This window comes from Microcaecilia unicolor, chromosome 12 (assembly GCF_901765095.1).
Source record: "Microcaecilia unicolor chromosome 12, aMicUni1.1, whole genome shotgun sequence".
Classification (NCBI taxonomy): domain Eukaryota; kingdom Metazoa; phylum Chordata; class Amphibia; order Gymnophiona; family Siphonopidae; genus Microcaecilia; species Microcaecilia unicolor.
Genome location: NC_044042.1, coordinates 57,527,425 through 57,539,970, shown reverse-complemented (window position 1 = coordinate 57,539,970; position 12,546 = coordinate 57,527,425). Strand labels below are relative to the sequence as shown.

The window sequence follows — 12,546 nt, the reverse complement described above, 5'->3', positions numbered from 1 at the left end:
GCAATGTATGAGTGTAATTTATAATACACAGAGGCACATGCATAGAGTACACACACACAGTAATGGCTTCAGAGCAGGCTTAAATTTGTGCAAGAGCATTTGTGCACTATTAAGAAGAGTTCTGAAAGCCTGTTTTATAAACAGCGCATAGGCTTTCCGTGCGGACTCCGAAGAAGTTCAGCAACGGGCACGAGACATCCGCCAATCATCCAAAGATGACCGAGGAAGGCATTGCTGCTGGAGGTGTAATGAATATTAACACCACCCTGCAAGAAGTGCTTAAGACCGCACTCATCCATGATGGCTTAGCTCGTGGTATTAGAGAAGCTGCCAAAGCCTTGGACAAGCGCCAAGCGCACCTTTGTGTTCTTGCTTCCAACTGCGATGAACCCATGTATGTGAAGCTGGTTGAGGCATTGTGTGCAGAACATCAGATCAACCTGATCAAGATTGATGACAAGAAATTGGGTGAGTGGGTAGGCCTCTGCAAAATCGACAGAGGGCAAACCCCGAAAAGTAGTTGGCTGTAGTTGTGTGGTTGTCAAGGAGTATGGCAAAGAGTCTCAGGCCAAAGATGTCATCGAAGAATACTTTAAGTGCAAGAAATGAATAAATGGAAAATAAAGACTAAAACAAACAAACAAACAAAAAACCCCCCAGCACATAGGCACCCATTTGTCTTTATAAACAATGGGGCCCTTTTACTAAACTGCAGTAAAATTTACAATTGCTGCATGATAGCTGCAAATTCAACACAACACCTATCGGGGGTGCTCTCTGTATGTTCCATTGCAGGTCATGTGTTAATGTTCACATAGAGGTCAACCACTGAGGTGGAGGAATAGCATCCACTATGAACGTAACAGGCCAGACAAAGGAGTAGCGTGATCAACAAAACCCTTCCAATGATACCAGGGAGATGGAAGTTATCATATACATATTTATTCCATAATTAAGATGGTGTTAAAAATGATGACTCGGCACAGCACTGTGTTTTGGCTAAAGTGCCTGCCTCAGGAATCTGTGCATATATGATAGAACCCAAATGTGGCAAAGAATGCTTCACGAAAGTGCTAAGAATGGATCAAAAATGTGTCAAAGTAGTGTACTGCTGTAACTGAGGTGTGAATCACTAAACTGGTGGTACCTGCTCCTGGTTAACACAGAAGCCATTACTGCCTCCTGTTTAGGAAGCAGTAAGTGGTCCCACCTTAACTTTGCATTAGGCAGTTAGGGATAGATTCTATATATGGTGCCTAAAAAAATCAGCGCCAAAAAAAATGCTTAAGAAGTATTCTGTAAGCTGTGCCTAAAGTTAGGGCTGGTTTATAGAATTAACAGTGAAGTGGAGGGGTCATGCATTAATTTAGGCACCGCCATTTGCATCAACGAAAATGTGGTGCAAATGCCTGTACCTAAATTTACACGCAGAGCACCGTTATTCTATAATTATGTGTGTAACACAAAAAGGTGCCCCTGATGAGCACTGAAATGCCCATGACCCTCTCATTTCTGTTTCCCCTTTTTTGGGCCATACGTAAATTTTAGCCTTCGGATCCCGTGTCTAACTTTACGCATGCAATTCTCAATCTAATCAGTTGCAATAACTGCTTGGCTCATTATTAAATTGCACGTGCAAATCGGGATCATGCCTCAATTTGCACACACAATTTTCAGGGACCTTTATGGAATCAGGGGGTTAATGCTCAGTAAGGGGCCCTTTTACTAAGACATGTAGGCACCTACGTGCATCAAATTAGAACTACCACCTGGCTACCGCGTGCCCCGGGTGGTAATTCTAATTTCTACGTGCATCGAAAACGCGTGACAGAAAATAATTTCTATTTTGTACTATGTGGTGCTAACCGGGCGGTAATCGTCAGTGTACATGCACTGACGATTACCACTCGGTTAACACGTGAGAACTTACCACTAAGTCAATGGGTGGCGGTAAGGTCTCAGGCCCAAAATGGATGCACACTGATTTTTATTTTGCTGCACGTCCATTTTCAGCAAAAAAAAAAGGCCTTTTTTGCAGGTGTGCTGAAAAATGGACCTGCGTGCGTCCAATACATGCGCCTACACCAGCGCAGGCCATTTTTCAGTGCATCTTAGTAAAAGGGCCCCTAAGTGCCTTCCGTGTCCATTTTCTGCTGTTTCTTGCACCCTGGCACTTAAGTGCGGTGTACCGTGTAGTAATTGCTAAATTACTCCAAAGCTCCTTAAGGGCTAGACTTTACATATGGTGCCTAAAAAATTTGCATAGAAAAAAATTATGCCTAGGTGTATTCTCTAAAGTATGCCTAAATTCTATACAATAGACTTAAATTTCCACACAGTATATAGAATACATTGAGTGATGCGCCATGCGACTAAATTTGGTTGCATCCATTTAGGCCACATTTTACTTGGTGTAAATCCTGATGCCTAAATTAGGTGCAAATTGGGTGTATTCTATAATAATGTACATAGATTTTGGAAATGCCCACACCTCCGTTTCAACTATGCAGCTTAGAATTTAGGCGCACCATGTTATAGAACACACGTGAGTGAGTTGTACACAAAAATCTTAATCAATGTCAATTAGTGCTGATAATTGCTTGTTAACATCCAATTATCATAGCCACACCCCTTTTGAACTTCACAAATTAGAATTTAGGCACGGTTTATTACAGAATATGCTTAGCGAGTTGTGCATGTAAATTCTAATTATTGCCAATTAGTGCTTGTTAACTTCTGTTATCAACGTTGATTAGCATCAACGTTGATTAGCTTGTTAAGCTAATTAAGTTACACACGTTATAGAATACGCCTGGATTTCAGAGTGAATCTCTAGATGCGCTATATAGAATCCGGGGCATAGTGCCTACTTTTTTTTTTCACTTAAATTTGTTTTTGTTTCTTTTTTCCAAATGAAAATACAATGCAAGTAAAACATCAAACATGTTCATCCGTAATACAAATGAACATGAAAGTCACACTTTCCAAAACCAGAGCCGAATGGTACATAAGCACATAAGCACCACCATACTGGGAAAAGACCAAGGGTCCTCAAGCCCAGCATAGCCAATCCAGGCTTCAAGAACCTGGCAACCCCCACCCCCTAAAAATAATATTAATAATGAATAATGAATAAATAATAATGTTCAATGGACTTTTCCTTTAGGAACCGTAACACATTATATACAACTCCCTGTCTCAATGAACTCAAGGACTAGGAGGTTATGTGGCCACTTTAGACAATACTGTGTTGACATTCCTGGAAGCAGGATTGGTACTTACGCATGTATTCTATTAAATACACATATAGAGGTGGATTCTATATATGGCGCCTAAAAAATCAGTGCGGAGAACATTCCCGCCTAAGCATATTCTATAAGCTGCACCTACATTTAGATAGGTATAGAGAATGCACTTAGTTGATATCCCAGCATCTAAAACTATGCGTGTCCATTTACACCAATGAAAACACGGGTAAATCCTGGCATGTAGATTTACATGCACTGGGCCAAATTCTATAAGTATGTGTGTAAATTTTGGAATGCCCAAAGAATGCCCATTACCATGCCCCTTTTTGCCTCCACGTGTTAGAACTTAGGCGTACAAGTTGTGCATGTAAATTCTAATTATTGTCAATTATTGCTTGTTCTGTTAACAAAGCTGATTGGGCTGTTAAGCCAATTAACTTACGTGCATTGTTTTGGAATACGCTTGGATTTCAGTGTGGATCTCTAGGTGTGCTATATAGAATCTGTGTGCAAGTAGCTGATTGCTACTTGCACACGGATGTACAAAGTTATACCTGCCTCAAAAGAGGTATAACATGGGGTTTCAGCCTCCTTCCCTAGATGCCCTGTTTAACAATCACCCTCAGTATTTATGTGGGATAAAGCAAAGTAAACTTGTCTGAATGGTCCTTAGCAACGACACATACATAGATTAAGAAGAAAAAAAAAGAAAACACAAGAAGTCTTTTTATGGACAATATTGTCTAATCTATGCTCTACCGTATTGTTCTGAGAGTATCTGAGCCAAAATTCTCATTAAGCATGTCAAACTTGTTCCTTTGCCGAAAGTTTTAATCCTGGCCTGTCACATTTTTATTTCATGTGAGAGGGAGTTACAGGATATTGCAGTTGCAAGAGAGATGGAAGAATTTTTCATCTTATGCTGTCATGGGGGTGTTAACAGACCTTCCTTACAGCAGTTGGCAAGGATCTATTCTGGAGTTGCTTTGCCTAGGCTAGAATTATGAGGAAGGGTAGAGCAGACATGCCAAGATGCACAGATCAAAGAGCCAAAATCCAAAACAACTACCTGTGGAGAGAGACAGAATATCATCAAGATCAAGAGATGCAATCAGAGATCAGGAAAATGTGACAAAAGAATATAGAAATCAAGGGAGGTATCTTAGGTGCCACTGGCCTGATTAAAAGCCACTTCCAAACTATGTTGCATGTTCTTTGTTCTTTGAAGCAATACAAGAATGAAGAGACTAAGATCCTACCTAACTTAGGGGTCCTTTTATTAAGGTGCGCTGAAAAATGGCCTGTGGTAGTGTAAGCGCATGTTTTGGGCACGTGCAGAATCATTTTTAAAATTGTTGCCGAAAATAGATGTGTGGCAAAATGTAAATTGCCGCACGTCCATTTTGGGTTTGAGACCTTACCACCAGCCATTTACCTAGTGGTAAAGTCTCACCTGGTAACCGGGCAGTTATGACCTACGCACGTCAAATGCCACTTGGCACACGTCCGATATGCATGGCCGCACTTATCGAACGCATAGCAAAAATGAAATTACTGCAACAGCCACGTGGTAGCTGTGCAGTAACTCCATTTTGGTGCACGTTGGGTGCACACAGATGCTTACACGGCTTAGTAAAAGGGCCCCTCACCTTGGTTTAAGAGTGAGATTCATTGCTGTCATACTATGTGCAAGATACCCATTTGGAGATGTAAATCTCAGAGGACAGGCCACCTGCTTATTCATTTTATTTTATTTTTTTAATTTTTTAAAGGATATTTTATTGAAATTTTTGTTAGGTAAAAGGGTTCTGTTACCTACCAGCTGGTCTTAGCTAGGAACACACTTTGTAGTATTTATCACATCAGAGATAATTATTTTTCTGCTCTAATTCTTAATACAGAGTTTAAAAATTTTTTACTTTTGTATTACAAATATTTCACTAAATGGACTGATAGATAGAAAGAACAATCAGAGCAATTTGAATACCCCCCCCCCCCTTAAATCCACTCATCCCTATGCAAGGAAAAACTGTTCTCAACTGAACACTAAAAATTACTAGGCATAAATAAATATGTATAAATAAAAACTCCAAATCTGTCTACACTGGTTTAATGGTGGAATTGACTTCTTTTAACTGTTAGCTCCAAATGCCTGCTTATTGGTGGCTTAGCTTTGTGTTAGGAGTGGAAAATTAGTCTCTGTTTTGCAAATGAAGGGTCTGACATGAATCCCAGCTGCCCCATTGGTTACTTATATAGATTCTTAAAATGACTCACTTCATACAGCCTTAATTAAGGTGAGTCCTTCCTGATATAATCCCACCTACAATTCACTCTTTTAACTCATAAATCTTTGACAATCTTAGACTGTAAGTTCCAAAAACCAAGGACTAACTTTTATGTGTCTTTCTAAAATATCAGGGGGTATGCACAGACAATTTTTTTATTTCATTTTATTTTATATTTCATGCAGTTTATGTTTGTCAATTTAAAACGAAAAAGAAATTAAAACATGATAAAATCAAAACAAAATGTAAAACGTTGGATCCTCTGTCCCCCCTCCCCCACCCCAAATACTCCTAAGCCATTCCCCAATTTTGCCCCAGACTCTCCTATTCCGTCTTTCTGAGAAGCCTGGTTGCTGTAGCCCTGCAAAAATTCCTTGTTAGGCTAAGAGAGGCTTGGGACAGGTGGGAGTGGATTTTTTTTTTTTAATACAGCAGCAGTGACTTTATATGAGTTTTAAAAATAAAACAAATGAAAATGAACAAAATCTTCTTTTCTTTTGTTTTGCTTTAAAAATGGATTAACATTCATGGTTCAATACTATGCAAAAGATCAGTAATTACTGCTACATTTTAAGCCATGAATAACCACGTATTTGTCCCAAAGCTTTTTTTAATGCAGTGTGTGTGTGTGTGTGTGTGGGGGGGGGGGGGGGGGGGGTGTAAAAGGGCCGTATTAATCTTCTAACGGATGCAGGAGTCTTCAGATAGTTTGTTCATATCGACTGTACACTGTGCTGAGTCTGTATCATATTATTTTTAACAAGGATTTAATTTGCCCCTTTCTAAGTTATGTAGGTGATCAATAGAAATCAAACAAAATAAAACATGGAAAAGAAAATAAGATGATACCTTTTTTATTGTACATAACTTAATACGTTTCTTGATCTGACGAAGAAGGGCAACCTTCAAAAGCTAATCAAGAAATGTATTAAGTTATGTCCAGTAAAAAAGGTATCATCTTATTTTCTTTTCCATGTTTTATTTTGTTTGATTTCTATTGATTACCTTTAAAAGTGGACTAACACGGCTACCACACCTCCCTACTTAAGTTGTGTAGGAAATTGATGGTTGATCATTTTACTATGATCATACCATATCTGTTTACATTAGCTATATATCATTTTTCATGTGTTCAAAAAGGCAGTTAATAAACCTTAACAAACAAACAAACAAACAAACAAACAAGTAACCTATCTGTGTAAGTCGTTGAACAGAACACTTTAAAAAAATATTAACGTCAAATACAATTGTGGATAGGATTATGTAGAAAGGGATATAGTGGTGTAGTCCAATACAGAACTATTTGATTTTCTTATCCAAGAAGCATCATGAAAAATTGAGGACGTCACTTAACTTCCTTCAGTCCAGACCAGAAAACTGCCAACCCTTGAGATTTGCCCCTGTTTAGTGGCTTCCTTGATGTTCAGCTTTTGCTACCCATGCAAATGAGCAGGGTAACAAAATCGCACATGAAACTTTGCACCCAAGATGTCCGATGTTTCTGTGTGCACACTTTGTGATCTCAGCAGCTCATTAATATCGAATTTAAATAAACTTTCACTACAATGGAGTAGATGCAAGGATTTACTATCTGTGAAGAGGGGCGAACTTTTGAATATTTTGGCATACGGGGCTTTGCATGGACAAAACATACAATAACCTTGAACTTGTGACATTTTTGCACGGTGTTTTCACATATTTTTGCACTCCTAGCCCTGTTTGCAATAAGGTTGACCTCTTAGTTCTTACCTTTATGAGGAAGAGACATTGTAAAGATGTAATTTAGCAGGAATTATAAGAATGAGCAGAAATGAATCGTGAAACCAACTGCAGAATCTGCTACGGTACATCAGTATTTCTAACATTCTGCAAGGACGTGAAGGAAAATACAAATAATTGCAGGGCTACAACACTTTACAATAAATTCATGTTTGCATCTCTAATACCATACATACTCTTCTGATATACAATATTATTTTACAGAATAAGAAATTATATGGCACCAACAGTGTATCCATTAGAACATTAAAAACAACTCTCTTTACCTCCTATACACTACACTAAAAGGCTTTTCCAAAAATATACCATCATCCAAAGCTTAAAATTCCGTAATATGGATGGATTTCATCACATGTAAGGAAGTCTGTGTTTCAGGGGATATTTTTGCAACTATAACATCTGCAATAAAACAAGTGACATTTCTGACTAGAAATGATTCATTAGTTACTTCTGCTAATTCAGCCAGGGAGCATTTCTAGTAGTCAATAATAACCTTATTAATAGCACGGTCGATTTATCCAGCTCAGAATCAATGCCAAGGAAAATATTCTTATAAAACTTTTTAATCTGTTAAAAGGGGCAAGGAAGAACTCGAAGAACAGAGACAAATTTTTGGCTTTCCAAAGATGCACAGTTAAGTGGATTGATCTTACACGGGGGAGATGTTTGTCGTTACGGTAAGTTTAAAACTTTTTGTACATTTCTGTAATTCAAAATGGAAGCATGTCAAAATCTTGATCATCAGAAAATGTGCTATCCATTGCTTCTAAAACTCTTTAGTTTTAAAAATAGTTGTGTTATTTAATAATAATAATAATAAGCCCCTTGTAAAACACATTCAATTACCATTTGTCTAAAGAAAATACTATTGTGTATTTTGTCTTTAATAATAATGGTGATATCATCGATGGGATTGACTTGAAGTACAACATTCAATTTTTCCTGCTCCAAAAATACTACTGTAAAACATTTCTTTATTTATGAATATTTTTGTACAGTTTATTAGTGAAAAATACAGGTCCAGGCAATGAGATTTAATTTGCAAGGTAATTACAATGAATCGATCCAAATTCCAATCCAATTCAAATCATGTAAATCTGGTTAAATTCTTCGATGTTGAGAAAAGAATAATCTGAAGAAATATTCTTCCATTAAAAGTAGGCACTAAGAATTGTATAATATAAGGACATTGTTAGACAAGTAACCGGTATGTTTATTTTTTTTAATGCGGCTTAAGTCTGCGGTACCCAGACTCAATAAAAGACTCTCTTTTTGCTTTGCTTATTTGTTGTTGTTGGTTTTTTATTTGTTAGCCTTTATTTCTGAGCCTATTCAATAAAATTGATTGAAAAACAATCATGAAAATCTAGATGGAAAATACCTGAAAAGGTGTTGTCTTGAATGTCAAACCCAATGCTTATGTAGAAATTAAAAGGTTAATTTAGTAAAAAATACATATTTTTAAGTACACATTCCGAAAGTAAAACTTTGGCAAAACATTGTTATTTGTTACAGATAATATTTCGTTTTCAAAACAAGCAGAATGTCAACTCGGATCACAAACAGCTTTCCATACTGGAATTGAATTGTTAAAGATTTTTCCAAGGGGCCTCGATCTAGATAAAACCGGTTAGAATCTAAGCCGGTTTTTTAAAAATCGGAAATAGTACAGAGCCAAAGAGAGAAACCTAAGCACTTTTGGCAAGCTTAATATAAAAGTGTGACTTATTTATACACATCAAAATTGTGCATAGAAACCTAAGTACTTTTGGCAAGCTTAATATAAAACTGTGATTTATTTATACACATCAAAATTGTGCTAGGAGATTCTGAAGATAATCTATAAATTGAACGAGACAGCACAAGCTCTTGCACAACGAAACTGTAGGAAAGCCCGGGGGCATTTGGTGTCGAACCAGAAAGGAATTTAAACTGTTACAATACAATAAACTCTGCCACTTTCCAAAGAAGAGACAAACAGAGGTGCAATCAATCTCTGAAATATTTATTGGGCGCTCAGAGTTTTATTTTTTTTTCCAGCCCGCAGTCTCCTGTGACATTTGTAAAGGCAAAGATCAAGAAAATGAGAACGTTTGAAAACTGAAAGCCAGTGGGCGGAGAAGGCTGTAATTGAACATACTAGCTAATGCAAGGTTTGGGGATACTTTTGAGATAAGACTGGCAACGACTGTACAGAATCTACTGGGCACAAATAAAACGTAATTAAATGTATCAGGAAATAAATTTAGAAAATCTGAATGTAAAATACTAGGCTGTCTGGATTGCCTACTAACACCAGCGGTTTAAGTTGATAATTGTACTTATTTTTCATAGTATAGGTATATTGGCAATAAATTCGTCTCCCCCTTTTATCCACATGTGTAGTATTTATGCATTTTCCATACGTGCAATCAGATGCATTTATCATCAGCGTTTTAAAGTTGGCAATCTCTTTTTGGACTAGCCTGCTCTGGCAAACCACAAAGTAAAGTGAGCAGCTTTCATTTATTAAACAATTGCCTAATTGCAATCTGCGAAGTAGGAAAATCTGGAATGCCTCCAGCCCTAATCTGTGTACCTTGAACTGGAGATTAAGGAAAAAACAAAACAAAACCCGAGCGGTGAAGAGAGGGAGGGGAAAGGAGAAAGGAGGGAGGGAGGGAGGGAGGGAATGCGTCCCATTTGCTCTCTATGGCCTCCCTGCACAGAGTAGGGAGACAAGGGAGGAGAAGCTTGTCCTGCCCAAAAGAAAAACCTCTCTGATTGACAGCTGAAGTGTCCTAAAAAAGGGCTTGACATGAGGTTGATCTACGGGTTTATATAGGAGAGAGAGAGAGAGAGAGAGCAGGAAACCTGGAGAGCTTTTTCCACCTATGGTACTCGTTCTCTCATTCCTCTCAGGTGGCCTTTTTTCCAGTCCCTTTGGAAGTTTTCCTTTCTTTATTTTGTCCCCCAATTTGTGATTTTTTTTTAAATGTATGTGTGTGTTTTTGTCCCCTTGCATTTGATTCGGTAACTTCGGAGGGGGGAAAAAAAAAAACAAGCTTCTTTTATTTATTTATAGTTTTTTTGTGTGTGTGCCAGCCGCGGTTCTACCATGTTCTGCCAAGCCGAGCTGAGGCTCGCCTCTCCCGGGCAGCTGAAGGTAGCCAGGCGGCGCTACAAGACCTTCATGATCGATGAAATCCTGTCCAAGGAAACGTGCGATTATTTCGAGAAGCTTTCTTTGTGTTCTGCGTGTCCCTCTCTCGTCGTCAGACCCAAGCCTCTGCACTCATGTTCCGGTAAGCTTTTCAGCCCCAAATCTGACTCCTTCCCGCCACTCCTGCACCCCGTCTTTGGTCAGTAGAAACCCCACATGCATCTGCCCAGGTTTAAGACTGGCCTGGGCACGGCGCTAAAGATTGGCATTTTAGGCTGGTGGCAAAAAGCTCAGTGCCACAGAAGGAACGTATCAGCATGCAATAGATTGTCTAATAATCACAACACTCCCATAACTGCAATGGTAAAACCAGGCACTCAGGCAGCAGATTGGCGGTAATTTAGAAATCTAATAGTTTCCTAACTCTTGTGTAATATTTCTGCTGTTTCCCCACCTAGAATTGCATGGATTACCTGTGAATAGATGAGGAAAGCAAGTGAAATTTCCATTATGTTAGAAAATAATTAAAATGGATATTGCAGTCGGCACTTATAATATGAGTTGCAAGGATGATGATGTACAGAAACGATATGAACCCCCCCCCCCCAAACAATTATATTATTTTTATATACGGTCCAAAAATTCTTCTTCCAGTCCTACACAGAATCCTACAGTGAAAGACACGTTTAGAAGCTGTAGGATTATGCCTTATTTGTAATATACATGTACCTACAAAAGAAGGTGTGTATGTTAGATACACATACAGCATTAGGTTTGTGTGCTTAAGGAAACAGTATAAGCAAAATAGAATTCTTAAGCTCCCTGTTGAAAGAAGGAACCTGTTTTTAACCGTGTAATCCTCAACTTTGGATTACGTTGAAACTGTGATTGAAAGGTGTTTAAAACGGTGATCTTTGGAAACTGATGTATTTTCGGTCCATGAAAATAAAGTAAAAAATGCGAACAAAAATTAAAACCACAGACAAACCACAAACAATAACAACCAAAAATACATCAGTTGTTAGCAGACAATGTACTAAATATTTTATTTCACCGTTTGGTACGGCAGATGAAACATTAAAAAAAAAAATCATTAGTCTTTACCGAGATAACACACGAAAGAACATTTGCAAAACCTTAGCAGTCATGTATCATAATTGCAACTGTCAGATTACAAAAAACACCGAACCACCCATTATTTATTTCCCTCATCAAGCATAGTTTCTTCATGTGCTTTTTATTGGTACAATATAAAGACCGACAAACATTTTTAATTTTTTAAAAAATGGCCCTGGTCGTCTCTTCTTCAAATGTCTTAAAGGGCTGGGTTTGGTACATAGGCCTTTTGCAAAAGATAAGTAGCAGAGATATTAAGAGGATTAATAGCTTTGAATGGCATTAGCAATCAGCTGACACAAGTGAAAAAGAGTTCGGTAACTATAGACTGAAAAGGAAATTCACCTTTTTACTGTTTACGTTTATTTGGTTAATGTAAGGAGACGCAAGTTTGTGATGCTTGTTTTGGAGACGTTTTTCTAAATGTTGTAGAGCTTTGTTTTATTGTTCTTGAAAGGGTGGGAGAAAGTAAGCCTGGAAAATTTGGGCTTCTGGCTTATAGTATAACCTCCACTGAGGCTAGAATGCCATGGGGTCTTCCACCATTACCCCTCTTTTTATTGCCTCTCCCATCCAGCACAACCACGGCAGTGACAGTCTTGGCTGAGAGACAGAAACTGCGCTTCTTTCCAGAACATCAAACGCATGTGCTCTTAAGCAAGCCTGCAAATCTGTAGCTGTCCCTGTTTTGTGACTCCCCTGATCTTTCCCTTCCCTTCCCTGGCTGCCTGCTTAATACTCCCCAGTTCTAATTGTTCCAAGAGGCAGGAGGTTATATCCTGAAATCTAGTTTCCCGCAGAGCAGTGCTTAGTATTGCAGTCGGGCTGCACCCATCAGAAAAATTGAAAAGTTGAAAATTGATTTATCTTTAAGAGGCCATCCCTTCACTCAAGAAGATTAGAAAAAAATGTATATGATGTGGTCATACAGATTGGTAGTGAGTGCTATATTTTGTCAAATTTTGGACAAGCT

The 12,546-nt window shown here is 38.2% G+C and overlaps 1 protein-coding gene and 1 pseudogene across 1 annotated transcript in view; both read left to right on the top strand.

Moving 5' to 3' along the window:
• Positions 1–200: 200 nt before the first annotated feature.
• LOC115481888 lies at positions 201–631 on the top strand (annotated as a pseudogene).
• A 9,412-nt stretch (positions 632–10,043) lies between these two features.
• BARX2 (BARX homeobox 2) overlaps positions 10,044–12,546 on the top strand; it is a 61,118-nt gene continuing 58,615 nt past the window's right edge. Inside the window, exon 1 of the mRNA XM_030221697.1 lies at positions 10,044–10,599. Coding sequence (XP_030077557.1) covers positions 10,413–10,599 — 187 coding nt within the window. The 5' untranslated portion in view covers positions 10,044–10,412. The remainder of the gene's footprint in view (positions 10,600–12,546) is intronic.